The following is a 26,347-nucleotide window of genomic DNA, read 5'->3' as shown; positions in this document are numbered from 1 at the left end:
CCCATCAGAGAAAGATCAAGTGTGGTCCTAATGTTTTAATGAGCTTGCTTGATTAACATCCCTCTATCTAACACTCCCAGCCTGTTATGTCACCAAAGCGGAGCTAAACACAACAGTGCAATGATTAAGCGCTCTGCTAACCTAAGCACATGATATGTATAGCATGATAGTTCAGTTAAACTTGCTAGGTTAGCTCTCGCTTGGTTGTTAGCTTTTGTTAGCCAACAACGAAGCCATTGGGGAATGCATAGTTTTGTTAAAGCAGTGTAGGCGGGACAAGCTACATCAATCTTGTCCAATGGTGAGGATACATGCCAGTTTGCATAAAAATGGAGAATGTTGGTGAAAAGCATTGGTCATTTATTGGACATCGGAATGTTATTTATAGAACACACTTTGTACATATATAATATGTGCTCACAAGTGCAAGACTCTGCCTAATTTGAAAGAAAAAACAAACCAGAGAGCAGCCTTATGTCTGGAAAATTGATTATTATTTCTTGCGTGGTAACCAGACATTTAGCCAGCCCATTAAATAAGGTACGGTCACAATTATATGCTTGTATATCACTGCTGTCAGAACAAAACCTCGTGTCAATTTTTGCTGTTTTTCAGTTTTTGTTGTAATTTGAAAAAGCCTGCCTGCCCTTTACATTGCATGTAAATGGCATGATGAACGGACCAAAAGAAACAGCCCAAAATGACTTAGAAAAACGTCTGGTTCCATTGACTTACATTGAAAGTAAAGAAGGTTTTTTCCCTCTCCTGTAAAGTTACCATTTTAGACATACAAAGTTCTGTTCCAACAGCAGTGATACACTTGTATATACTTATATACTGATGCCAAGGTTATTTCCAGCCTATACATGACAAGTGACAGGTGTGAAAGACATGACCATGTAGGGGTGGACAAAATAGGCAGAACAGAATTTTCTAGATACAGCACACACAATACTGAATATAATAGCCTATAACAGCTCTGCAACACATTACACTGCAGTACATTCCTTCATCCTTCATCCTGCATTGAGACGCATTCATAAGGCATTATAAACATAGTTATAAATACTTATAAAAATGAATTGCATTGAATTACACTTTATAGCCATGTTTTTTTATACATTATGAATTGTTCATGTAATGCATCATAAGTAGTGTTAGTAGCATGTTATTCTGTGCGTGCTGAAGAAGTCAGTCCAGGCTTGGAGAGCGTAAAGCAGAGACAGATTTCCAATATTTGTTATCGCTGGTGCTGTTAGGGCTGCATGCATGCTAGCAAAGTTTATTTATATAGCGCTTTTTACAACAGGTGTTGTCACAAAGCAGCTTTACAGAACAATCACTATTACAGAAAGAAAAGAAAAGAAAAATCTGGGTCCAAGCCCCCATGAGCAAGCCAGTGGCTGCATCTTCAGGGCTTCAGTGCTGAATACTCAGATGATCCAAACAGTATAATATTGAATATACAGTGTTGTTATTAATTGAGACCCTTGTTAGTCGCACAATGGGGAAATTTCACCTCTGCATTTAACCTATCTGTGCAGTGAAACACCACACACACTAGTGAATGCACATGCATTACACTTCAGCCACATACTGTCGTCTCAGGAGAACGTACCAGCGACCTTCCGTTCACAGGACTGGTTCCCTAACCTCCAGCCCACAACTGCACCCATATATAATTAGTGCCAAGCTAATGGTGGTGTATATTAACAGTGGTGAACATTGACTTTCCCCACACTGGGTAAAACACTGAGGGCAGCACTAGTTTAAACTCTGACATTTGAAGCCTGTAATGAGCTTTATTGTGGATGTTTTAGTGTTTCAGTAAATCCTTCAGTAAATCCTTCAACTCAAATCTTCTCTCTTAACACTGGAGGAGGCTTTAGTACAGTACGCTTCACTTTACTTAGAGCGGACAAATGACTTATGAGCTCTTATAATTTGTTATGAACAGTACTTATAATGCATTATGTTAACAATTCATAATGCATAATAAGCATAGCTATAACATGTATTGCATTTTCTAAAAATATTTATAGCAATGTTTATGATGCCTTATGAATTCATTATTACACGTTATGAATGTGTATATAGATGCTTACAAATGTGACATTCATAGAAAGTGTTACCAAATTATTCTTTAAAGCGTATATAGATATGATTATATGCATTGATATAGTTTAGCACAACCTTCATGCCTTAACTACTAAGTGGTGCAGTAGTTCAAATGGGTTTATTCAGAACACATATGGAATTCATTTCCAGTATAACTAATTCAGAAGGTTCACTAACTTTAGATAGGCGTGTAATTATCTGATCCTACAAGCTGGCCTCAAATCTTGAGTCTCGAGTCTGTGTGCAATTTTTCAAAGCACACAAAAAAAAACCTCTCCATTCAAACATCATAATTTATCACTGTGTTTTCCATAATTTATCACACGGGCAGAGCGAGGGCACAATGCACAGCGCTGTGGGGACGAGCAAGAGTTTGGAACATATTTAGAGTTTGAAAAGTGGGATGAATAATTTAAAGGGACCGGAAGAGTTTATAAAAGCTACACAGGCTAAATGTAATGTCAGTGAATGTGAATAGTGAGTGTATGTGTACCGTAAGGCTGAAGATCTGTTTTCAGCCCAGAGGCCTCCACTATTGTTTTCTCACTACAGCCGCACAGTGCATCTTTAATCGCTATGGTGTTATTGGCCTTTGCAGTACTGCCATTGCAGAAGGCTGTACAATGCAAGTGAGCCCTCTTACCAGCCACGTTATTCATTGTGTGGTGTGAGCATCTTGGCCTCAAGGTCAGTCTTCAGCCATGTCACAAAAAAGGGGTCTGCTTGTGTGTTTTTAACATTATTTTAATTATGCTCCAGCAAAAGCAGCATTATTAAAACACTGAAATTAAGAGACCCTTGTTAGTCCCACAATGGGGAAATTTCACCTCCGCATTTAACCCATCCGTGAAGTGAACCACATACACACTAGTGAGTACACACACACTAGGGGGGGCAGTAAGCACACTTGCCCGGAGCAGTTGGGGGTTAGGTGTCTTGCTCAAGGACACCTCAGTCATGGATTGTCGGCTCTGGGGATCGAAGCGGCGACCTTCCGGTCACGAGGCTGGTTCCCTAACCTCCAGCCCATGACTGTCCCACTGACAGAGATCATCGACAATCACAATATTTCACTGCTATGGTAAAAAGTACCCCATATGAAAAATAACAGATGAAAATAAATGCATCAGGACTAATCTCAATAGGAGACAGCACACAAAATAATGAATGCACAATAATTGATCTGTCAGTCTGTATACTGCAAGTTATGTATCATCTGTAATATGCATCTGTTTAATCGCTTTGATTTCTTGTTTGTGTTGTATAATGACTGGGTATTTGTTGTTTAACGGTGGTCTATGGATGAGGGTTCAAAAATCACACAAATGAATTTCCATAGAACTCTTCTGGAAACCACAGAGCCTTTATTATATCACAGCTGCGGATGAGATTAACTCTAAAGGTTAAAAGTTAACCCAATGAAAGACTTTGCTGAAAGGCAGTGACTTATTGACCTTTTTACCAAAGCACTGATATAATAAAAGCTTTTAAAGTTTCAGAAGAGCCCCACAGTGCTAAATGGTGTCAGTGGTCTTTTCTTTTTCTTTTCCTTTTTTTTCTTTTCTTTCTCTCTCATGGCCTGACTTGCTGTCTCTCACTCTTCTTCTCTATGTCTCTCTCTGTCTGTGTTTTTTACTTCTCTATTCTCTCATTTTCTCTGCTTCTCTTACTCTCTTCTCTGTATTATTCTTTCTCTCCCTGTTTACCGGTCTCCTACTCTTTTCTTTCTTCTCTCTCTCTCTCTCTCTCTCTCTCGTTTCTATTCTGCTGCCCTCTCTCTTTCTCTCTCATTGCTATTCAGTTCCTCTCTCTCTCTCTCGCTCTCTCTCTCTCGTTTCTATTCTGCTCCCCTCTCTCTTTCTCTCTTGTTTCTATTCTGCTCCCCTCTCTCTTTCTCTCTCATTTCTATTCTGCTCCTCTCTCCCTCTCTCTCTCTCTCTCTCTCTCTCTCTCTCTCTCTCTCTCTCTCTCTCTCTCTCTCTCTCTCTCTCTCTCTCTCTCTCTCTCTCTCTCTCTCTCTCTCTCTCTCTCTCGTTTCTATTCTGCTCCCCTCTCTCTTTCTCTCTTGTTTCTATTCTGCTCCTCTCTCTCTCTCTCTCTCTCTCTCTCTCTCTCTCTCTCTCTCTCTCTCTCTCTCTCTCTCTCTCGTTTCTATTCTGCTCCCCTCTCTCTTTCTCTCTTGTTTCTATTCTGCTCCCCTCTCTCTTTCTCTCTCGTTTCTATTCTGCTCCCCTCTCCCTCTCTCTCTCCCTCTCTCTCGCTCTCTCTCTCCTGTGTTTGGTTTGAATGGGGCTCTCTACATGGTCATTCTTCATTATACTGCAATTTGTCACTTTGGCTTGGTGGCTCGGTGTATTAACCCCTATGCTTTCTTTTCTTTCTCTCTTTCCTTCTCTCCTTCTCTTCCACTTCCTCCCCATTTCACCCAACTGCACCTCCCTCCAAAAAAACTTTCCAACCTTCTTTACCAAAACACACAATACACACACACACACACACACATACCAAAAGCTGGAAACACATGTGTGGCCATGCCTCATAAAATAGGGCGGATCATCGAGGGCAGCCCAGCAGACCGCTGCGGGAAGCTGAAGGTTGGTGACAGGATCCTGGCCGTCAACGGCTGCTCCATCACCAACAAATCCCACTCGGACATCGTCAACCTGATCAAGGAGGCGGGGAACACCGTGACTCTGCGCATCATTCCAGGAGACGGTGAGACCGTGATCGCTTTCATTCATTATCACTGACCTGAGATCAAATTTTTTTTTGGCTGTAGTTGATGTGTCAATGCACTGCCTATAAACATGGTCATAGCTACTGTCGCTAATGTGAGCTTTACAAAATGCCATTCAACCTAAATGAGATATTTTAGCTTATTTATCAGAATACATACATTTATAGTGTTCATTTTATGGTATTTACTTTGTACGCATTTGAAAGTTCACACTGGATACATCCCGCTCAGCTCAGCTGAGCAAATCAAACTCTAGATTTCATTTATTAGGCTTTAGCTTTCTGTAAAGCTTGTCCAACCGGGCAGCAGTTGCTCAGAAAGGAATACATTTCATCTTATATATAAAAAAATACACATTTCCATTTTTTTGGTCAATTTTTTTTTTCTGCGTCATATGAACATGGCAGTTTTTCTTTCCATTGTATGAAAATTTCATGATGATTGGACCAACAGAAATGCCCCAAAATCTATATTAATAAAATTACTTTGCATTAACTTGCATTTAAAGTTAGGGTTGTTTTTGCCCTCTCCTGTAAAGTTACCATTTTGGAGATACTTCTTCTCTTTGGATGGTGACGATCTGTGAGTGGAGCATCGACAGGTCATTTGCTGGTTAGTTGTTCCTAACCAGGAAGAAACGGTCAGTCTGCAGTATTTTACACACCCCTGAGACAGTTTATCCATTGAAGTTGGTTGAGATATCAAATTTACACAATTTCCTGTTGCTAATAAACACAGTCACCCCAGACGGTTTCCATATATACATCTTCATAACTACACTCTTTAAAAAGACGGTGCTTCAAGGATTGTTTAGTAAAGAAAATGGTGCTATATAGAACCATAAACACTCAAAGAACAGTCTGCATGATTGAAGGGTTCTTTGAATCATGAGCTGATTCTTTAGATTGATGAACAATGTGCCTGAATGTGCTATAAACAGTTCTACACAGAACCTTTTTGAAAAGGGTTCTATATAGCACTCAAGAGGGTTATTCTATTGTTACAAACTTGATGCCGTATTAATAGCATAACCCCTTTGGGTGCTACATAGAACCGTCTGAAGAACTCTTTTACAATGCAAAGGGTTATTTGAGTATTTATAGTTCTATATAAAACTATTTTCTTTACTAAAGAACCCTTAAAGAACCATCTTTTTAAGAGTATACACAAGGTTTTGTGCATTCAGTAGTTCACATTAAGTCATGCTGTGTCCTAAACCACACGGACAAGTCTGCATGACCTTAATGAAGAGCTGGATGTGGTTTCAGTTTGTGGAGATGCATTTACAGAAAAGATTTGGGTGACTATTGGTTTTCTAGTTTTTGTTAGCAATGTTGGCTCTAGAGCTAAAGTAAAGAAGCAAAATTTAGACACCAAACATTTGGTGTTTGAAACCCTAAGTGCTGTATATGTAATTAGCCAGGTGTTTAGGCTCCTGTGAAAGAACAGAGAGAACAGTTTCATATGAAATAAATAAAGTAGTTTGATTTCCTGAAGTTTGGTTTCTATTTGGCCAACAGTTAGAAGGCTGTCATTTTAAGAGAAGAAAGCATAACATTTTTAGCTTTCCAGCTCAGACACACCTACTAAACCAGCTACCTGACTGCTGGGTTGAATCAGGTGTGTTCGAGCAGGGAAATCACCAAACTGGACACAGATTGGACTGTTTTGTTCCGTTGTACTGGTGCTCTCCAGGCCTGAAACTGCACGCTCTGTTAGTTAGAGCTGGTCAGTTGAGTACAGTTCATACAGTTTATTTTGGTTGCTAGGGTTTAATGACCCGATTCTTCGTGCCACACTTTCAATGAGGTGTTGGAAACGTTCCTCAGAGATTTTGGTTGGTTATTTGAGTTACTGTTGTCTTTCGGTCATCTTGAACCAGTCTGCCCATTCTCCTCTGACCTCTCAAATCAATAAGGCATTTTTGTCCACACAACTGACCGCTCACTGGATATTTTCTCTTTTTCTGACCATTCTCTGTGAACCCTAGAGATGGTTGTGTGTGAAAATCCCAGTAGATCAGCAGTTTCTGAAATACTCAGACCAGCCCGTCTGGCACCAACAACCACGCCACGTTCAAAGCCACTTAAATCACCTTTCTTCCCCGTTCTGATGCTCGGTCTGCACTTCAGCAAGTTGTCTTGACCACCTCTACAAGCCTAAATGCATTGAGTTGCGACCGTGTGATTGGCTGATTAGCTATTTGTGTTAACAAGCAACTGAACTGAACTACCTAATAATTTGGCGGTGAGCGTATATATAATCCACGTTATACATATTACTACATATACAGATTACGTATCATTACGGTCAAAAAAAACAAAAACACAATGTCTCCAAAATGGTAACTTTGCAAGAGAAGGCAAAAATGCTCTTTACTTCTAACGTTGGTCAATGGAATGAGATCTTTTCCCCTGGTCATCTTGGACCATTCATTTTGACATTTTGACACAACATAAAGGACAGCTGCTCTGTGAATGACTAATATAAGAATAGAAAAATGTTTGGTTTTTTTGTTGACAGTAAAGATTCATATATATATATATATTACTCTGCTCAAAAAAATAAAGGGAACACTTAAACAACACAATATAACTCCAAGTAAATCAAACTTCTGTGAAATCAAACTGTCCAATTAGGAAGCAACACTGATTGACAATCAATTTCACAGCTGTTGTGCAAATGGAACAGACAACAGGTGGAAATTATTGGCAATTAGCAAGACACACTCAATAAAGGAGTGGTTCTGCAGGTGGGGACCACAGACCACTTCTCAGTACCTTTCTGCTTTCTGGCTGATGTTTTGGTCACTTTTGAATGTTGGTGGTGCTTTCACACTCGTGGTAGCTGGAGACGGACTCTACAACCCACACAAGTGGCTCAGGTAGTGCAGCTCATCCAGGATAGCACATCAATGTGAGCTGTGGCAAGAAGATTTGCTGTGTCTGTCAGCGTAGTGTCCAGAGGCTGGAGGCGCCACCAGGAGACAGGCCAGTACACCAGGAGACGTGGAGGAGGCCGTAGGAGGGCAACAACCCAGCAGCAGGACCACTACCTACTACTGCCAGAGCCCTGCAAAATGACCTCCAGCAGGCCACAAATGTGCATGTGTCTGCACAAACAGTTAGAAACCGACTCCATGAGGATGGTATGAGGGCCCGACGTCCACAGATGGGGGTTGTGCTCACAGCCCAACACTGTGCAGGATGCTTGATCCTCAGACCCCTTGTGAGACCATATGCTGGTGCGGTTGGCCCTGGGTTCCTCCTAATGCAGGACAATGCTAGACCTCATGTGGCTGGAGTGTGTCAGCAGTTCCTGCAAGATGAAGGCATTGAAGCTATGGACTGGCCCGCACATTCCCCAGACCTGAATCTGATTGAGCACATCTGGGACATCATGTCTCGCTCCATCCACCAATGCCACGTTGCACCACAGACTGTCCAGGAGTTGGCAGATGCTTTAGTCCAGGTCTGGGAGGAGATCCCTCAAGAGACCATCCGCCACCTCATCAGGAGCATGCCCAGGCGTTGTAGGGAGGTCATACAGGCACGTGGAGGCCACACACAATACTGAGCCTCATTTTGACTTGTTTTAAGGACATCACATCAAAGTTGGATCAGCCTGTCGTGTGTTTTTCCACTTTAATTTTGTGTGTGACTCCAAATCCAGGCCTGCACTGGTTAATAAATTTGATTTCCATTGATGATTTTTTTGATTTTGTTGTCAGCACATTCAACTTTGTACAGAACAAAGTATTCAATGAGAATATTTCATGTATTCAGATCTAGGATGTGTTATTTGAGTGTTCCCTTTATTTTTCTTATATATATATATATATATATGTGTGTGTGTGTGTGTGTGTGTGTGTGTGTGTATGTATATATATATATATATATATATATATATATACATATAATAATATGTATATATACATATATTACACACACACTTACATTCCTTTAATGTAAGTTAATGTACAGACATTTTATTCCCAGTGATTTTGGAGCCTTTCTATTGGTCCATTCATCATGCAGTTTTTGTGCAATATAAAGACTCTGTATGGCTTCGAGAGGCTCGTAGCGAAAGGCCTGGTGCCTGATTTGGTCTATTCAGCTATAATATATGATGCCGAATGTATTAGATTTGCCTCTGAGGTCCATCTGAGCTTTAATCAGAGGAGAAGGGTGCCCTGTTTTGTCTTTGTGTGGGGGTTGGTTTATGCGTATGCATTGAATAGAGTGGGCAGAACCACTGGAGGAAATTTGGTGCCCTCCTGTATGTTCTAATCTGTCTGTCTCTCTCTCCGCTCTCTATAATTTATCCCATGACACGTTGCCATAACCTAAAACACTCCTGTGTGTTGAATGTTTCAGCGATGGAGAGTGGGTGGAGGAGGAGGGGGGGGGGGGGGGGGGGTGGAGCTATGACCACTGGAGTGGAAATGACATAGAGAGAGACGGAGAGAAAATAGTGACACAGGCTGCTATTTTCAGACTGAATCGAAGGAATAGTTCAGCCAACAATGCTAACGTTGCTGAGAATGAATGAGCATAAACAGCTGCGGTTTAGCGCCGTGCAAATTGCATTATACTAACTGGTGGCCTTTAGCTTCCATTCATTTTTGTGACATTACCATATCAGCATTTTCTTAAGCTTTTCCTTTAAAGCTGTGGGACTGGCTGATGAGATGAGCGGTTGCTGAAACAGGAGCTCAGCCAATGAGATGCCAGCTAAAGTAGCAGAAACTACTGTTTAAAAGGTTGGAGTCTGCGGAGCTCTGCTAGTGACATCCCATATGAATAAAAGTAATGCGTGGCCATGCCATATTAATGCATGGGAATGAGATCCTAATGGGTGGCCATGACTTAGTAAGGTGTAGGAATGAGATAATTAAGTCGTGGCCACCACTTAATAAGGCGTGGGAATTAGATGACTTACTAAGTCATAGCCATGCATTAGGAACTCGTCCCCATGCCTTACTCCTAAGTCCTGGCTGTGACTTAATTATCTTGTTCCCACACCTTACTTTGGTTGTGGCCATGCATTATTTAATATTTACACAAATCATTTAAATGTTTTATGCAATATTATAAGAAGTTCTATACTTTAATTTTGCATTTATGCCAACTTCTTGGCACATCTAAAATATCAACTTTTTATTAATTTTTGAGAGTACATCATATCACAGCCATTGTATACACATACTGTATATACAGCAAGTTTGGCTTTATATTATTGAAAACGGTGATGGCAGATTTTGAATAGTAATTCCAAACTTTTGAACAGTAGTCTGTCTGACAGCTCTTGGCTAAAGTGACTGAAAGCGTAGTAATTGTGAAGAAGCTCTGATACGATAAAGTGTTTTGGAGAGTAGAGGCTATGAGGTGGTTTGGAGATAGCAGCCTTGTGTAGAATGAAACGGAACCGCCGCAGTGACAGCGTTTGCTCGGTGTGATAAATGTGCAATTATTTTCCCGTCCGGCTTTGGTGCGCTACGCCAGCATCGGAGCAGCGCTTTAAGCTGGTTGGTGCATTTATGTTGAGGTGGGTTGGGAATGCAGGACGCGCATGGAACATTGCACTGCAGTCACAGTTAGACTGTTCTATAGACGCGCGGTGGAGAACACAGCTCTGAGATTTAAAAAGCTTTTGAGAAATCTTAGTTTTTTTTTTTATCTCTCTCTCACACACTTCTCACTCGCTTCTCACACGGTCTCACTCGCTCTCAGATTCTCTCTCACTCTCTCTCTCTCTCTCTCTCTCTCTCTCTCTCTCTCTCTCTCTCTCTCTGACACACACACACTAAATCATTTACTCATTTTCTCTCACTCACTCACTCACTCTCACTGTCTGTCTCTCACCCATTCTCAAACACCTTCTCTCACTAGCTGTCTCTCTCTCACTAAAGTATTCTCTCTCTGTCTCTCTCTCTCTCTCTCTCTCTCTCTCTCTCTCTCTCACTCTCTCACTCTCTCACACACACACACTAAATCATTTACTCATTTTCTCTCACTCACTCACTCACTCTCACTGTCTGTCTCTCACCCATTCTCAAACACCTTCTCTCACTAGCTGTCTCTCTCTCACTAAAGTTTTCTCTCTCTCTCTCTCTCTCTCTCTCTCTCTCTCTCTCTCTCTCTCTCTCTCTCTCTCTCTGACACACACACACTAAATCATTTACTCATTTTCTCTCACTCACTCACTCACTCTCACTGTCTGTCTCTCACCCATTCTCAAACACCTTCTCTCACTAGCTGTCTCTCTCTCACTAAAGTATTCTCTCTCTGTCTCTCTCTCTCTCTCTCTCTCTCTCTCTCTCGCTCTCGCTCTCGCTCTCGCTCTCGCTCTCCTCATATAAATGCAGTTTCTCTCTCTCGCTCTCTCTATCTATTTTTCTGTTGCTGTCTCTCTCACTTTCTCTCACTCACATTCACTCTCTCCCTCTCTTTCTGTCTCCCTGTCTCTGCCTCACTCTCTCACTCACACTGTCTTTCTCTTTCTTGCTCACTCGTATTCACTGTCTCTCACTGACATTCACTTTGTTTGTCTGTCACTCACTCACTCACTCACTCACACTCTCTCTCTCTCTCTCTCTCTCTCTCAACCACTCTCAAACTCTCTCTCATTAAATCATTCTGTCACTTATTGTCCTTCTCTCTTTCTCCCACTCATTTGCTCACTCACTCTCTCACATCATCTCTCACTCAAAAATGCAGTCTCTCACTCGCCAAGTGTCTGTCTCTCTCTCTACATCTCTCACTCTCTCTTTCTCTCTCTATACATCTGTGTTTTTCTCTCTCACTCACTCACATTCACATTCTCCCTCTCACTGTCTTTCTCTCCGTCTGTACCCATGCCCTCTGTCTCACTTTCTCACTCACACTGTCTCCCTGATTCTCTTTTCTTTCTCTCTCTCTCTCTCTCTCTCTCTCTCTCTCTCTCTCTCTCTCTCTCTCTCAACCACTCTCAAACTCTCTCTCATTAAATCATTCTGTCACTTATTGTCCTTCTCTCTTTCTCCCACTCATTTGCTCACTCACTCTCTCACATCATCTCTCACTCAAAAATGCAGTCTCTCACTCGCCAAGTGTCTGTCTCTCTCTCTACATCTCTCACTCTCTCTTTCTCTCTCTATACATCTGTGTTTTTCTCACTCACTCACTCACATTCACATTCTCCCTCTCACTGTCTTTCTCTCCGTCTGTACCCATGCCCTCTGTCTCACTTTCTCACTCACACTGTCTCCCTGATTCTCTTTTCTTTCTCTCTCTCTCTCTCTCTCTCTCTCTCTCTTGCTCTCTCTTGCTCTCTCTCTCTGTGTAACTGTCACACACATTCACATTTACTCTCACTGAGACATTTGCTCTGTCTTTCTCTCTCTCTCTCTCTCACTCTGTCACTCAAGCACAGTTATTTAATAATAACATATTGACAAATGTTTTCCAAGGGTGCCAATAATTATCACTCACTCTTTTCTATACTACGGGTTTGTAAGAGTGCCTTTCTCTCTCAATCCTCAGAATCCTCCAACGCTTCACTGCTGACCAACGCTGAGAAAATCGCCACCATTACAACCACACATGCACCTCAACAGCAAACTGCACCTGAGCCAAGGTACCCCCCCCCGCCCCACCACACACACACACACACACACACACACAACTGAGCTTCAAACACTGCTGAGCTCAGAACACAATTCATTTATCATATTGTTTCTACATGAAATTGGCAGCGCGCTTTTGATTTTTTTTTTTTTTTCTTTTCTTGTTTTTTCCAGAAATAACACCAAACCAAAACAGGAGTCTTTCGAGTTCAAAACACCTCAAGGTCCTCCTCCAGCAGCTCCAACACAAGCTCAAAACCAGGTACAGCTTTCCTTTCACACTGCTTCCTCAGCATCCTCACACCTAGTGCTGTTCTGTAGTTATTTTGTTTTTGCACCCAGATCTGATCCAAGTCCTAATATTTAGTATCTGCCAATACTGATTATTAATTAGTACTTTCACATCAGGGGTAAAATATCACTAATGTGGCCAGAGATGTTTTGATGGGTATCTTCAAGGCAGCTCTTGTCACATGCGAGCGTTTTTTAAAAATATCTAATATATGTATGTTTTGTTTGTTTGTTTAATATGAACAGTGATTCTAAGTGTACACATTTATATGATTAGATTTTTTCCCATGTGTTGAGAATCAGAGGAAAGTACTGATGAGAACAAAAAATTCAGAGTGAAGTCTGGGGACCTCAGACAACCCATGTCTATGATTGGTCAGTGGAATTTTCTGGACACTGTTGTTTCACAGTGTCGTCATTCATTTGCTCATAGCCCTGTTGCCACATTTCTAAATGATTGTCCTTAAATCACAGCTACTAAGTCCCTAAGGCTTTGTTCACACAGCAGGTAAAAGTGGCCCAAATCCGATCTTTTTCTTCATATGTGACACAGATGTGTGTGTGTGTGTGTGTCAGTTTGAACAGTTTGAACAACACACTGAATCTGACGGCTTCAATTCCAGTTTGAGACACTTTCATATGTGGTACTGAAATCCGATACATATCCGATCTGCGGCGGTGCGACGCGGTCTGAACAGTTCATGCAACGTTTTTGTCAATCCACCACCAAATTCGTCATAATTTCACACTGCTGAGACTCATTTAGGCTGATGTTTCTGTACCAAAAACTTACTGCTGGACCTGCATTCGTTGGCAGTCATGACTGTTTAGCAAGCAAGCAAAGTTTATTTATAAAGCGCTTTTTACAACAGGTGTTGTAACTAAGCAGCTTTACAGAACAATCAGTATTACAGTAAGAAAGAAAAGAAAAATCCGGGTCCAAGTCCCCATGAGTGTCGCCAGTGGCAGGCCTATGGATGAGTGGCCGCGTGGAGCAACATAAGGCTTTGTTTTTTTTTTGTGTGTATACGGGTCAGTTTAGGAGCTGATCGGTTCAGATTAATGTCACACAGGTCATTTAAAAGATATTGTGAACAGCCAAGAAAAAAATCAGATTTGGGCCACTATTACCTGCTGTGTAAACATAGCCTAAGTCACTGTCTTAATGTGAACGCGGGGTCAGATGTGCTAAGCCGGAGGGGAAATTTCACCTCTGGATTTAACCCATCCATGCAGTGAAACACCACATACACACACACTAGGGGGCAGTGAGCACGCTTGCCCAGAGTGGTTGGCAGCCCTATCCACGGCATCCGGGGAGCAGTTTGGGGTTAGGTGCCTTGCTCAAGGGCACTTCAGGCACGGACTGTGGGCTCAGGGGATTGAATCAGCGACCTTCCACTCACAGAGCTGGTTCCCTAACCTCCAGCCCATGACTGCACCCATACCTCCACCCATATCCTAATGCTGTATGTTTAATATGTGTGTATATATAATGGCCTGTGCAAATGTTATGACACATTTTTTTTCTCCTGTATAATAAACAGAACAAATAATTAGAACATGAAACATTTTCAGACAAGAGCCCAGTGAGGTAAAATACAAAGAAGCATTGAAAGAACAAAGAATTGAATCAACTTGGTGATACAGATCAGTTAAAATCGACCCAGCCTTTTTTTCTCAGATCAGACTGGGACATAACTTTTAACAAGCCAAAAAAAAAACAACAACCTTATTCTAGTTCTGTTTTAGTTCTCCTGCTTGGTATCTACAGCATCTTTCACACCTCAGATAGTACACTCTGAATGTTATTTACAGTCTGAAACCCCTGTCTGAATATTAAAAGTGATCTGTCAAAGTCTTGACCGGAGTGTGATGTTATCAGTGCAGCGTTGGCTTCTTTCTGCCCAGCCCAGCATTCGACATTCTGTGGCTGTGACGTGGCGGAGAGTTCGGTCAAGCGAGTGTGTCCTCCTGCTTTGTTCTCTTTGCTGCTTTAGAGATGCCCCCTGCCCTCTCTCTCCTTTTTCTCCTCTCTGTCTCTCCTGGCCCAAAATACCCACGCGGCCCAGGCCTGCTGTTATCTATTATTCATGCAGCGCTTCAGCCGCCACTGCTATCAAATATGTGGGTGACTTTCCTGCAGGTGACTGTGGGCTGCACTCCGGAAACCAGATCCTCACTTTAAAAGAGACAATAAAAAAGAGGGAAAAATCACCACAGAGTCTGACCTTGGGGGTTTGTGTTTGTGTGGTTGTGTGTTTGTGTATATGCACTCAGGATGCACATTTACTAGAGGGGTAAAAGGGTATCAGTCTGAAGGTGGCAATTTAGTAATGTTCGAATCGGGCAAAGTGTCTTGATATTTGGGTTAATATATAAATTCCAAAAGGTTGTTAGATGGTTGCTGCTGTATTCTAGGTAGTTGTTATGCAGCTAGTTGTTTAGTGGCTGCTAAGTTACAGGGGTTTCAGGTGGTTGCTATGGTGTTCCAGGTGGTTGCTAGTTAAAATTACTATGCTATCTCGTGTGGCTGCCAAGGGGTTGCTGAGGATTTGGAGCCGATTGCCAAGGTGTGGTTAGGTGGTTACTGTGTTTTCTCTCATGGTTGCTAGGGGGTTTCTAAGTGGTTGCTAAGGTGTTCCAGGTGTTTACTAGGTTATTTTTACATGGTTGTTATGGTATATGTAGTGGTTGCTAGGTGGTTGCTATTTTAAGTGTATGCTGGTAAATTTGTGAATTTGTATGTAATGTCTGAGTGTGAGAGATATCAACTGTGACATTTTGTGGCAGCTAGATTAGAATTTTCTGAACATTCTAAAGAAAAAAATCATCTTTGAATGAATGCAGTACAAACCATGTACATCTGATCGTTTCAAAAAGCACAAACACTTCGAATTTTTAGTATTTTTAGTTTAGAGGTTCTAGTTCAAAAGTTGTAGAAGTAGAAAGTGTTTAAATATTCACCATAGAAGGAAATAACTAAGCCAACTTAATGAAGTATGTGCTCATTTTTGGTCATTAGATTTAAAAATGATTGTCTTTATTATCTGAATTCTACTGCTTTATAAAATCTCCACCAGCCACGTTTGTCTGTGTAGTGTATTTTTACAAATAATCACATACCATATCAAAAGAACCCAATCAAATTAAAACAAGGTGTAATTTGATATTTTATGATGCATTTCCAAAACATGCCAAATCAAATCCAGTCATTTGTAAGGTGACAAATTTACATGTGGTGTCCAAATACATGTGGCTTTCTTTGTACTTATATCCATAATTATGTGTTTGTATATATCAGGATGAGCTCTACTCAGTGGACCTGGAGCGGGACAGTAAAGGTTTTGGCTTCAGTCTGCGAGGAGGACGCGAGTACAACATGGACCTGTACGTCCTGAGACTTGCCGAGGATGGAGCAGCAGTGCGTAGCGGCAAAATGAGGGTGCGTCTCACATCTCCGAAATCTAAACACAGCATTTCACACAATTACACCATGATGATTATCAAAATTGGACATTTTTCAAATCACTGATTCACATTTGAGGTGTTAAAATCAGCAGCAAAGGCTTGAACTCTGAACAGTTGTTACTTTAGTACACTAGGTGCCAATGCACACCTTTTACTTTGTAAAAGGGGCCGGAGAAAAAGTCTAGCCGTTCACTGGCAGCAGACCAAACCAGAGGGACAGTTAGGAGAGTTGGCTCGCTAGCTGTTTTGTATTGTTTTGAAATTATAGAGATTAAAAAATACCAGTAGTTTGAGGACAGCATCACAGAATATCAGGTCAAAATGAACAGCCGTTTCAGCGACAGTTTCTTTTGAACTTTTTAAGCTGATTTTTATTGACTTTCATCAGTTTTATTGCTTGTTTAATGCCAAATATAAAGGCTCGGTATTAGCCGTGTTCTCATTGTAGATTTTTTTTGTTTTTTGATTTTGTAGTACTTCGACTAAAATAAGCTTTACATGTTCACACTAAACATTTGAGCAAAAATGATCTACTAATATAGAGCGATTTAACATGATACACTTTTGCATATAACCAACCTTCAACCTGCATCCTAATGAGAACTATTGAATACAACATCTCACTCCCAGAAACTGAACACACCTCCTAATCAGACTCATTGATTTGCACATCTGACTCCATAAACCTCAACACTCCTCCTATTCAGACTTATTGATTACCACATCTGACTCTGAATACTCAATCAGGAGTGAGTTTCTCAAAGACAGTGCAGTACAAATCATGGACAGTGGTCAAGTGAGTGTCTTTTTTTTTTTTAAGTTTGTCCCTAAATTGTGAAATTATAAACTTGCTATTTTGACAATTGTGGGCCCCGACTTACTGATTATTTTATATCCATCTATTTGATAGCTGGGGGACAGTGTCATTCACTAGAATGCAGTCCCCGTCAAACTGTGACATGTTTTTAACAGACTGAGGTCAGTGGGTATATTGAGAGGCGAAACCAGGATAAAGGAGACTGGTGAGGCAGCCCAGTGTGGACAGTGTCCTTCAATACCTGTGCACTATTTTCTACTGCTAGCAGGCTAGCTGAGGAGAATCTGAAGGGCTTTGGGGCACAGATGCAGGAGTAACGAGCTAGCCAGTCTTAGGAGCTCTTTAGTTTCACTAAGCTCAGCAAAGTCAGCTGGGAAAACTGTTCCTAGATCAGATCTCCACACGCCCTGATACGCTCCATAACAGTGTCTTGCAGTAGAGAAGGAGTCTCTTGAGGTTTCCAGCTCTGTTCCTCAGCAGCATAGCTTTGAACCCCTAGCACTAGCAGAGCTCTCACTCCAGAGTTCTCTCACAAACGTGTCTTTGCTCGAAAACGTGATGGTTCACTGAGAACCTGTGCTGTTACTCGCAGGTTCGTTTGCGGGTCAGGGGACGGGTTAACTGTAGGTGTCATTAGCAGTAGCTACCGCGTGCTAATAAGCTGTAGATATGCAGCTTTAGCTGGCAGTTAGCGCCGGAGCGCGACTCGGTGTGGAGAAGGAGATGAGAGGATAATGGAGCTCAGGCTGAGGGAAGCAGAGCGAGAAGGTGTCAGGAACAGAGAGCGGCTGTCGGGAGCGGCGTTCCCCCGGAGAACACAACTGACAGATAGCCAGAGGCGGGGAGGAAAATAGAACAAAAGCACTCCTGCATCATTCCCTCTCCGTCTACCTCTCGCAGTCTCCCGTCTCCCCGTGCGTCTCTCCCGCCTGTCACTGCTGTGTTGACAGAGTTGATGGTAGAAATGTGGAGATGTTGGTGTTGGATTTGTGTTTGATTTGCTGGTGACTTAATTTACTCTGTTCCCACTTCTCTCCCTCTGTCTCTCCACCTCTCCACCTCTCTCTCGCTTTCTCTCTCTCTTTCTCTCGCTCACTTAACCTCTCTACCTCTCTCTCGCTTTCTCTCTCTCTACCTCTCTCTCTCTTTCTCTCTACCTCTTTCTCTACCTACCTCTCTCTCTCTCTCTCTCTCTCTCTCTCTCTCTCTCTCTCTCTCTCTCTCGCTTAATCTCCCTGTCTCTCTCTCTTGCGCTCTCTCTCTCTCGCTTAATCTCTACCTCTCTCTCACTTTCTCTCTCTACCTCTTTCTCTACCTCTCTCTCTCTGTCACTTTCTCTCTACCTCTCTCTGTCTCTCTCTGTCTCTCGCTTAATCTCTCTACCTCTCTGTCTCTTTCTCTCTCTATACCTCTCTCGCTCTCTCTACCTCTCTCTGTCTCTCCACCTCTCTACCTCTACCTCTCTCTCTCTCTCTCTCTCTCTCTCTCTCTCTCTCTCTCTCTCTCTCTCGCTCTCGCTCTCTCTCGCTTTCTCTCGCTACCTCTCACTCACTTTCTCTCTACCTCTCTCTCTCACTTTCTCTACCTCTCTCTGTCCTCTCTCTCTCTACCTCTCTCTCTCTACCTGTCTCTGTCTCTCTCTCTCTACCTCTCTTTTTCTCTCTACCTCTCTTTCTGTCTCTCTCGATCTCTCTCTCTCTCTCACTTTCTCTACCTCTTTCTCTCTCTACCTCTCTCTTTCTCTCTCTCTACCTCTCTCTCACTTTCTCTCTCTACCTCTTTCTCTACCTCTCTCTCTCTGTCACTTTCTCTCTACCTCTCTCTGTCTCTCTCTGTCTCTCGCTTAATCTCTCTACCTCTCTGTCTCTTTCTCTCTCTATACCTCTCTCGCTCTCTCTGTCTCTTTCTCTCTCTATACCTCTCTCGCTCTCTCTACCTCTCTCACTTTCACTCTACCTCTGTCTGTCTCTCTCTCTCGCTCTCTGCCCTTCTTGTTCTGTCATTTCTTTGTCCTTTCTTTCATTTTCTTTTTGTCTTATTTCTGGTTTCTATTGTCCTCTCCTCTCACTGTCTCGCCTTCTTTTGTCTCTCTCACTCAGCTCAAGATAGCAATAACAACACCAGCAGTAATAATAACCGTAATTATAATCATAATAATAATTCTGATAACAATGATCTCTTTCAGGTAGGGGACGAGATTCTGGAGATCAACGGCGAGAGCACCAAAGGCATGAAGCACGCGCGCGCCATAGAACTGATCAAAAACGGCGGCCGGACGGTGCACCTCGTCCTGAAGAGGGGCGATGGTTCCGTGCCCGAATATGGTGGGTCCATCTATGAAAACATCCCTTTCTCCCCCGTCTTCACGCCCTGACAGAGCTTCCGGGGGTTCGGGGGCGACAGCAGCACCTCTTCTCTCTCCTGGGCTCCTGCTACTGGGTGATGGGCCTTCTTCCTGTTGCCTTTTGCCCCTCCTCTCTGCTTCTGTGCACCAGGCTAGCCTAGCAGGGGACACTGGGAAATGTAGTTCTACTTTTTGTTTTTTTTGTTTCCTTTTCTTTGGGTAGCGGTTACGTTCTTGGGCACATGTTTTTAATGCTAAATCGAAAGCAAAGAGCAACTGAAAGGAAGCAGGAAGATTGTTTGTAAAGCTACAACTGGATTCCGAGTTTACTACTTCTCAGAGCCCTCACGAAATGATCTATTTTAAAGCTGATAATAAGATAAACTTGATAAACTGCTTTTTATACCCTCCTGATTGATGGCGTTACCAAGTCAGTGCGGTGTAAGTAACATATTTATGCTATTTATTGAAGGTGAATGTACGCTACTGAAAAGACTTGTAGAGACTTGATGACTATGAAAGCTCTAGGACCTTTTACCCTTTCCAGTGAGAACTCACTCGATACTGTAGTAGAACCTGTTCACACACGGATCTGGCCACACACGCTTTATGTAACACTGCAGACTCGACAGGCTGCGCTCTGAACAGACGCTTCATGGACTTCACCCGCTCTCCACTACCATTAGGTTTCGTTCTTCTGTGTGATTTTGAAAATCAAGCCATAATCCAGCTCACTTAGCTACCAAACATTAAACATGCCTGTTGCTGCATGACGTCTTTAGTGAAAACTTCATTTTCCATAATATTTATGGAAGATTCGTCATACCTGTTCCAATTGATCTCGATTGATGTTTTTATTTTTTATGCATATTTTTCATTCTCTAGTTTCTTTCATGTATTTTGTCAAGTTCAGAATGTGATATGATGTCTTTTTCCGCAAAATATGATAACTCTGTGAGGTTGTATATTTTTGTACCATTTTTTGTACTTTTGTTTTCTTTTTTTCATTCTTTCACTTTTTTTTCCAGTTTCTGTTTGCAGTGTAAATCGCTTCATTTACTGTCGTGTGTGTGTTTGAGCGAGCGGCTGTGTGTGTTTACAGTACTTTGCAAAAGTCAGAGATGCTTCATTTATTTCATTTGCAGTCAAAACAGCCATTAAGTACAAGTTTTTTTTTAAGCATCAGGAAAAAACTGAAAATACATATTTAATGGAAAATTGCATAGACGCCCCAACACTTAAATATTATATCACATTCTCCACTTTGCCTTTATTTCAGCTTCTGTTCGTTTCACGATACTTGCTTTCAGACTTTCCTCTGAAAGTTCCACCAAAGTTCAGTCTTGGTTGCATTTTCTGCTTCTCACAAACCAAATAATTCCAAACAGCCATGTCCAGGCTCTGGGGTGGACAGTCCATTGGTTTTAACTTTAAAGTACTGTTTAAGGATAGTAACAGTTGTGGTGTGCTTCCAGTCTTTCAGGTGGTTGCTAGGAGTCCCATTTTTTTGACTCCGGTAATGGAAACTCCGGTTTTTTTTTTTTGTTTTTGTTTTTTTTACCTCTTCACTTATTTTCCTTTGACTTTCTACTTCCTTAGGCAAGGAAGGCGATCTTATCTACTCCAAAATATCTCCTTAATAAGGAATATCTTGTACTTAATGGCTGATCTGATTGCAAATGTAATATTTGAAGGGTCAACTTTTACACAGAACTGTGTTTGTATGGACATATTAAAGCATCCACTCTCACAGTGTCTATGGAGCTTGGGTCTATAATGCTGCTGGGTGCTGGTGTGTGGTGTCGCGGATCTCTCCATGTTTTATTTTTCACTCAAGGGTGGGGGCATTTTATGGACAATCTCTATCTTTGATTGACTAATTGAACAAATAAACACCTTTTTCCATTACAAAACCACTATCACAATCTCATGGCCTTTTGTTTCAGGGTTCTAAATGTTCTGCTTCTCTCTCTTTTCTTCTCTTCTTTATTTTCGTTTTGATTTGAATCTGCATACCGTTATCATCCCGGGCTCTCTTCTTCCCCGTCTCAGCGATGGCCGCTCCTCAAGCTGCGGCCGGTGCGAGAAACGAAAAGGCGGGAGAGCCTGGTTTCTACCAAAACCAAACCACGGTTTGTAGTTGCCTTGTCCATGCCGTTCCGTCATTGCTCCAGCCGGTCATCCGCGCCGTCCTCCACTCCATGCAGACGAATCCATTCGCTTTCAATGCATTGCCAGTGCTATGGCTACTCCTGTCGCGCCGTCCCAGTGGGGATGGATTCATGTCTTTGAACTGTGGCTGCACATTCTCACAGATGAAATGCGCAAGTCGCCGTCCATCAGTTTTGATATGGGTGTCTTTTTATTTTGAATTTTGATATTAATGTGAACCATCTTCTGACACCATTAACACATCCAGAGTCGCACAGTTTCAATATTTCTATCTAGCTTGGGTTTCTGTCTAGAGTAGGTTAACATTACACACCCTCCCATGTTTTACAGTACTAAATACAGTATAGGCCCAAGTAGAGTTGTAGACTTATTAAGAAAGAGTTCTGGGCAAGATGTGCAAACAGCTTTGTGAGGATTATTGGCTTGGGTAAAGGAATAGTTTAATGAAAAAAAAAATCATATTTACATAATTTCTCTTACCCCAAATGTGGTTGTTCAGCCAAGACAAATTTTCTTTACTTTAGCACTTGACCTATGGGGCTAACATTATAAACAAACACTATATGCCAGTAGTCACCCAAAATCTTCTCCATAAATACTTACTCAAAACTTTGGTCAACCACATCTGGGTGGTCATTAAGGTTGCAAAGACAGTGTAGCTTAATGCAGTGGGGCAGCCAATATAGACAAAGTGTGCTGAATTCTGGCTGCCCACCATGTTTAGCTATATGGTGAATTTATTTATTTATTTCAGTTTGATAGTTGAGTCTAATAGTATATTAGTATATTGTATCCTACAACCTCATCGACGAGTCTGGACAACCTTAATGAAGACCAGGATGTGGATTGAGAGACATTTTTGGGGATGGATTCACAGAAAAATATTTGAGTGACTATTGACTATTGAAGTTTTTGCCAGTAACATAACCTCGTAGCTCCAGAGCTAAACTAAACAAGTCAAATTTTTTGCCAAACTATTCCTGTAATTATAGGTGTAGGCTGTATAGGACTTTCAATATAGTATTACTGGTGATCGAGCACATAAAGCACTAAGACTAGCCTGAATGTGCTTATTTCTGTACCACTGTTTTCCCCAGACTGTACAGTCATACGTTATGTACGCCCTGGGCAAGTTTGAAGATATCATCTCTGTCTGGTAAAACTACTTAAATGCATGAATGTCAAGATTTTGTCTTGAAGCCAAACCTAAGATTGTTCTAAATGGGAGCTTGAACGTATTGCTGTGTTGGGTACATAAAACCATTTGCCATTTAAGCTTTGGCTGAATCATCGCCCTCATATGAGACATTGCTTTCTGGCTTGCAATTATACTTCATCGTCTTCTCCCTGCAATTAGATTTAGGTCTGGATTGGCTGAAGCAATTAGTATGTGCTAAAATGATTCATGTGTTTTCAGTATCATGATTAATGACTCCTTTGTAATGTCACTAGATATGCTACTGCTAATACGTTTTCCTATTGATGATTGCTGTAGTGCAGGGGTGTTGGAGCACTTGAGTAAACTTGATTTAGCTCATTAAGAGCTTGTTAATTAACAGAGGAATTGAATGAGGTATGCTAGAATCCTCAACTCTGCAGTGTTGTGGCACTCCAAGATGACCTTAGCCAGACCTTGGGCAGGGTAAAATCTGGATGCATGGACTACAGTGTCAATTTGCATCAAACCAAAATTTGTCAGTACCATAGTGATTTATTTATTTATTTATTTAAAAAAAGATTTGTAGCGCTAAGATCGTGTGTGGTAATCGCTCTGTACCCCTGTACAATGAGCTTGATGTTTTTCGAGGCACTGAGAAAGCTAGGCTTACTTTTTCTTTGTTTTACCCATAATTGCCTGTTTATGTTCCAGACAACAACAGCAACAACGGCCCCGTCGTCGGGGCTCAAACTGTTTCGGAAGTGAACACGGCACCTCCTGACACTCAATCCCATCCTCCATTGGATTCCAGCTCTCCACCAGACCATAAACCACCCCGGAATGAGGACAAGAGGGCACGAGACACTGGTCAGCATGAGCACAGCCGGAGATCCCACCATCACCATTCCAACCACAGACATCGCTCCCCAGACAGGAAGGGCAAGGGCAAGCACCACAACAAGGAAGGCAGTGGTGCTGGCAAAGTGTTCAAGAAGAAGAGCAACAAGAAGTCCAGCAAGGACGACTCGCATCACCATCAGCACCACCGAAGGCACCATTCACCAGAAAGGAGGCGCAGGGCCAGGAGCGCAGAGAATACGCTGGACAGCCGCTATGGACAACGGCATGGCCACTCGCCTGAAAGACGACACCATAGGCACTCATCCCCTCATAGGCACCGTTCACCATACCGGTCAGGGCACCGCCACAGCTCCCCTCACCGGCGTAGATCACCATATCGTTCCCCACACCACAACAGATACCAGTCTCCCCACCGGCCCTCTAACCCTTCCTCAGACAGGCCTCGCAATGGCAAGCCTCAGCAAGAAGAGGACATGGTCCTGCGGGAGCCTCCACCTCCTGAGCCTCCATCCCGCATAGACAGCATCTTGAGAGAGTTTCCTGCCTTAGACAGGCTGAACCGGGAGAGTCCCCTGCCAAGACCTTCGTACGAGCAGGACAGTGTCTTGCCCCGACGATCTTATGACCGGTTAGACCTTGATACTCTTCCCCGACAGTCTTATGACCGCTTGAACCTAGATGACGCTCTCACCCGACGGTCATATGACCTTTTTAACCGGGATGACACTCTTACCCACAAGTCATCTGACCGTTTCCAGGATTTTGCGTCCATGGAGGAGACATACCGAGGGGATAGCCTGCTTAGAGGGGTCTACAAGGACCAGAGCCTTCCTCGTGTCCGAACTCCTGACTCAGACACAGCTTTCCAAAGGTACAGCTCACTGTTGAGGGGTCGCTCTCCTGAGAGAAGGGGCCGATACACCAAGACAGAGTCTCCGGGGCCATCCCGCTACAGGACCAGAAGCCTTGGCCGAGACCTGTCTACAGATGAGGAAGATTCAGAGGAAGACAGAGTGAGAGATCACTACCACAAGCTCAAGTCTGGCTACAGCCAAGCCAATGACAAACTACCTGAGCCCAGGAGGAAGGCCAACAAAGACAACCCCAAAGATCTCAGCATCTGATACACCACCGTATGGACCGGCAAACTCAACCCTCACCTGAGGACCACACAAAGACCCTGGATACCATGCTATGGATTTGACATTCCTGTGTTTTCCTAGACAGAGATTCCTTGACAACTTGTAACAGCAAAAGAATGGTTTTTCTTGTACGTTCCAGGAATTGTTGGTTGTTTTTTTTTTTTTTTCCTTTCTTTTTCTACAATTCCAAAACAGTTCTACATTCAATCAGAGATTGACAACTATGTATAAAGCAAACGATTATGTGCCTAATAGTACCATTCTTGATGGTTTTTCTTTTATAAAGGGCAGCCTTTTGAACTACTGTCTGACTATAGTATCTTCGGTTTCAGAGAACAAACCCATGCAGCGAGCACCTCATTTCACCTGGTGCTCTCACGTATGCTGTGCATGTCTTCACACTTTTCAGTGTCTTTTCTTTCTTTCTTCCTTTTATTTTTACTTTCTCCCTCAGTGCCAATGTTTTTTAAACATTTGACCAGAGTATAGCACAAGTCTGCATTCATTTGTATATTTTTGACAGTTTGCAGTATGTGTACATTCAGAGGTGATCATTTTACGAGAATGAAGGGTAAATGAAAAAAATTATGATGATAATGTGAAAATAAAAGTAATATATATACACATTCTTTTGATTTGTGGTGATTTATATAAATGCAATTCCCCGGCCAGGCGACGAGGGTCCTTTCTGTGTGAAGTTTGCATGTTCTCCCCGTGTCTGCATGGGATTCCTCTGGGTACTCCAGTTTACTCCCACAGTCCAAAAACATGCAGTCAGGCTAATTGGACACACTAAATTGTCCCTTAGGTGTGAGTATGTGGATGTGTATGTTTGTCTGTCTGCACTGCGATGGATTGGTGACCTGTGCAGGTTGTGTCCTGCCTTCCAGCCAATGACTGCTGGGATAGGCTCCAGCTCCCCTACGACCCAGAAGGAAAAGCGGCTTAGAAGGTGTGTGTCAGTGTGTACAGTGTGCAAAGCATGCCCTTCTCATGTTAGCAGGCAAGTGTGGAAACAAAAAAGTGTGATTGATACAGACAGAAAAAAGGGAGGAAGAGCAAGATGTAGCCTTGGGTTTTGACAAAAGGAAGTAACAGTATATTCAGGTGGGTTGCCAGGGATGCCAATACTGTATTAAGATGTTGAAAGATGTGGAATTCTGTGCAAGACTGTGCAAATATAGTCTCAAATATAGAGAATGAGAGAAGAAAGACTTCTTTATCTCCATGCTGGTTCAAAAAGGGAAGGAGAGCAAGAGACTTGATAATCAACCCACCGAGTCGACGTCCCTTAAAAATCCAGCGAGGTGCTCCTCTCAGCCTCTGTCCGGGGTTATCTGCTGAATAGCAAAGAGAGGCCTGTTCTCTGATATAGAGAGGATGATGAGATGAGGACGGGAGGAGAAAGAATAGAGGGCAGCTGGGGTTGTATTTATAATGCTCACGCTCAGAGTAAAGAATGCTGATGTCATATCCTAATGAATAAAATAATATGGAAGCAGAACATTGTTCCAAGAGCCTTGACAGACAGAGGCACTGTCATAAATACAATAGAAAGGAACGACAAAAAAAAAAAAAAAGACATCTATGACTCAGCACTGTTGTGCTATAAAGTTGAATAGACATGAT

The 26,347-nt window shown here is 42.4% G+C and overlaps 1 protein-coding gene across 6 annotated transcripts in view; it reads left to right on the top strand.

Moving 5' to 3' along the window:
• Nucleotides 1-25,334, top strand: part of magi1b (membrane associated guanylate kinase, WW and PDZ domain containing 1b) — a 230,809-nt gene extending 205,475 nt beyond the window's left edge. For 5 of the 6 annotated variants that reach the window (XM_017711575.2, XM_017711557.2, XM_017711565.2 and 2 more), the window contains 6 exons: nt 4,630-4,833; nt 12,379-12,472; nt 12,636-12,723; nt 16,057-16,197; nt 19,226-19,364; nt 23,427-25,334. In XM_017711575.2, coding sequence (XP_017567064.1) covers nt 4,630-4,833; nt 12,379-12,472; nt 12,636-12,723; nt 16,057-16,197; nt 19,226-19,364; nt 23,427-24,700 — 1,940 coding nt within the window. In that variant the 3' untranslated portion in view covers nt 24,701-25,334. The remainder of the gene's footprint in view (nt 1-4,629; nt 4,834-12,378; nt 12,473-12,635; nt 12,724-16,056; nt 16,198-19,225; nt 19,365-23,426) is intronic. The other variant, XM_017711583.2, reaches the window with a different exon arrangement.
• Nucleotides 25,335-26,347: the final 1,013 nt, after the last annotated feature.

This window comes from Pygocentrus nattereri, chromosome 21, assembly GCF_015220715.1.
Source record: "Pygocentrus nattereri isolate fPygNat1 chromosome 21, fPygNat1.pri, whole genome shotgun sequence".
In the NCBI taxonomy this organism is placed as follows: domain Eukaryota; kingdom Metazoa; phylum Chordata; class Actinopteri; order Characiformes; family Serrasalmidae; genus Pygocentrus; species Pygocentrus nattereri.
This window is presented reverse-complemented; position numbering and strand designations above follow the sequence as displayed.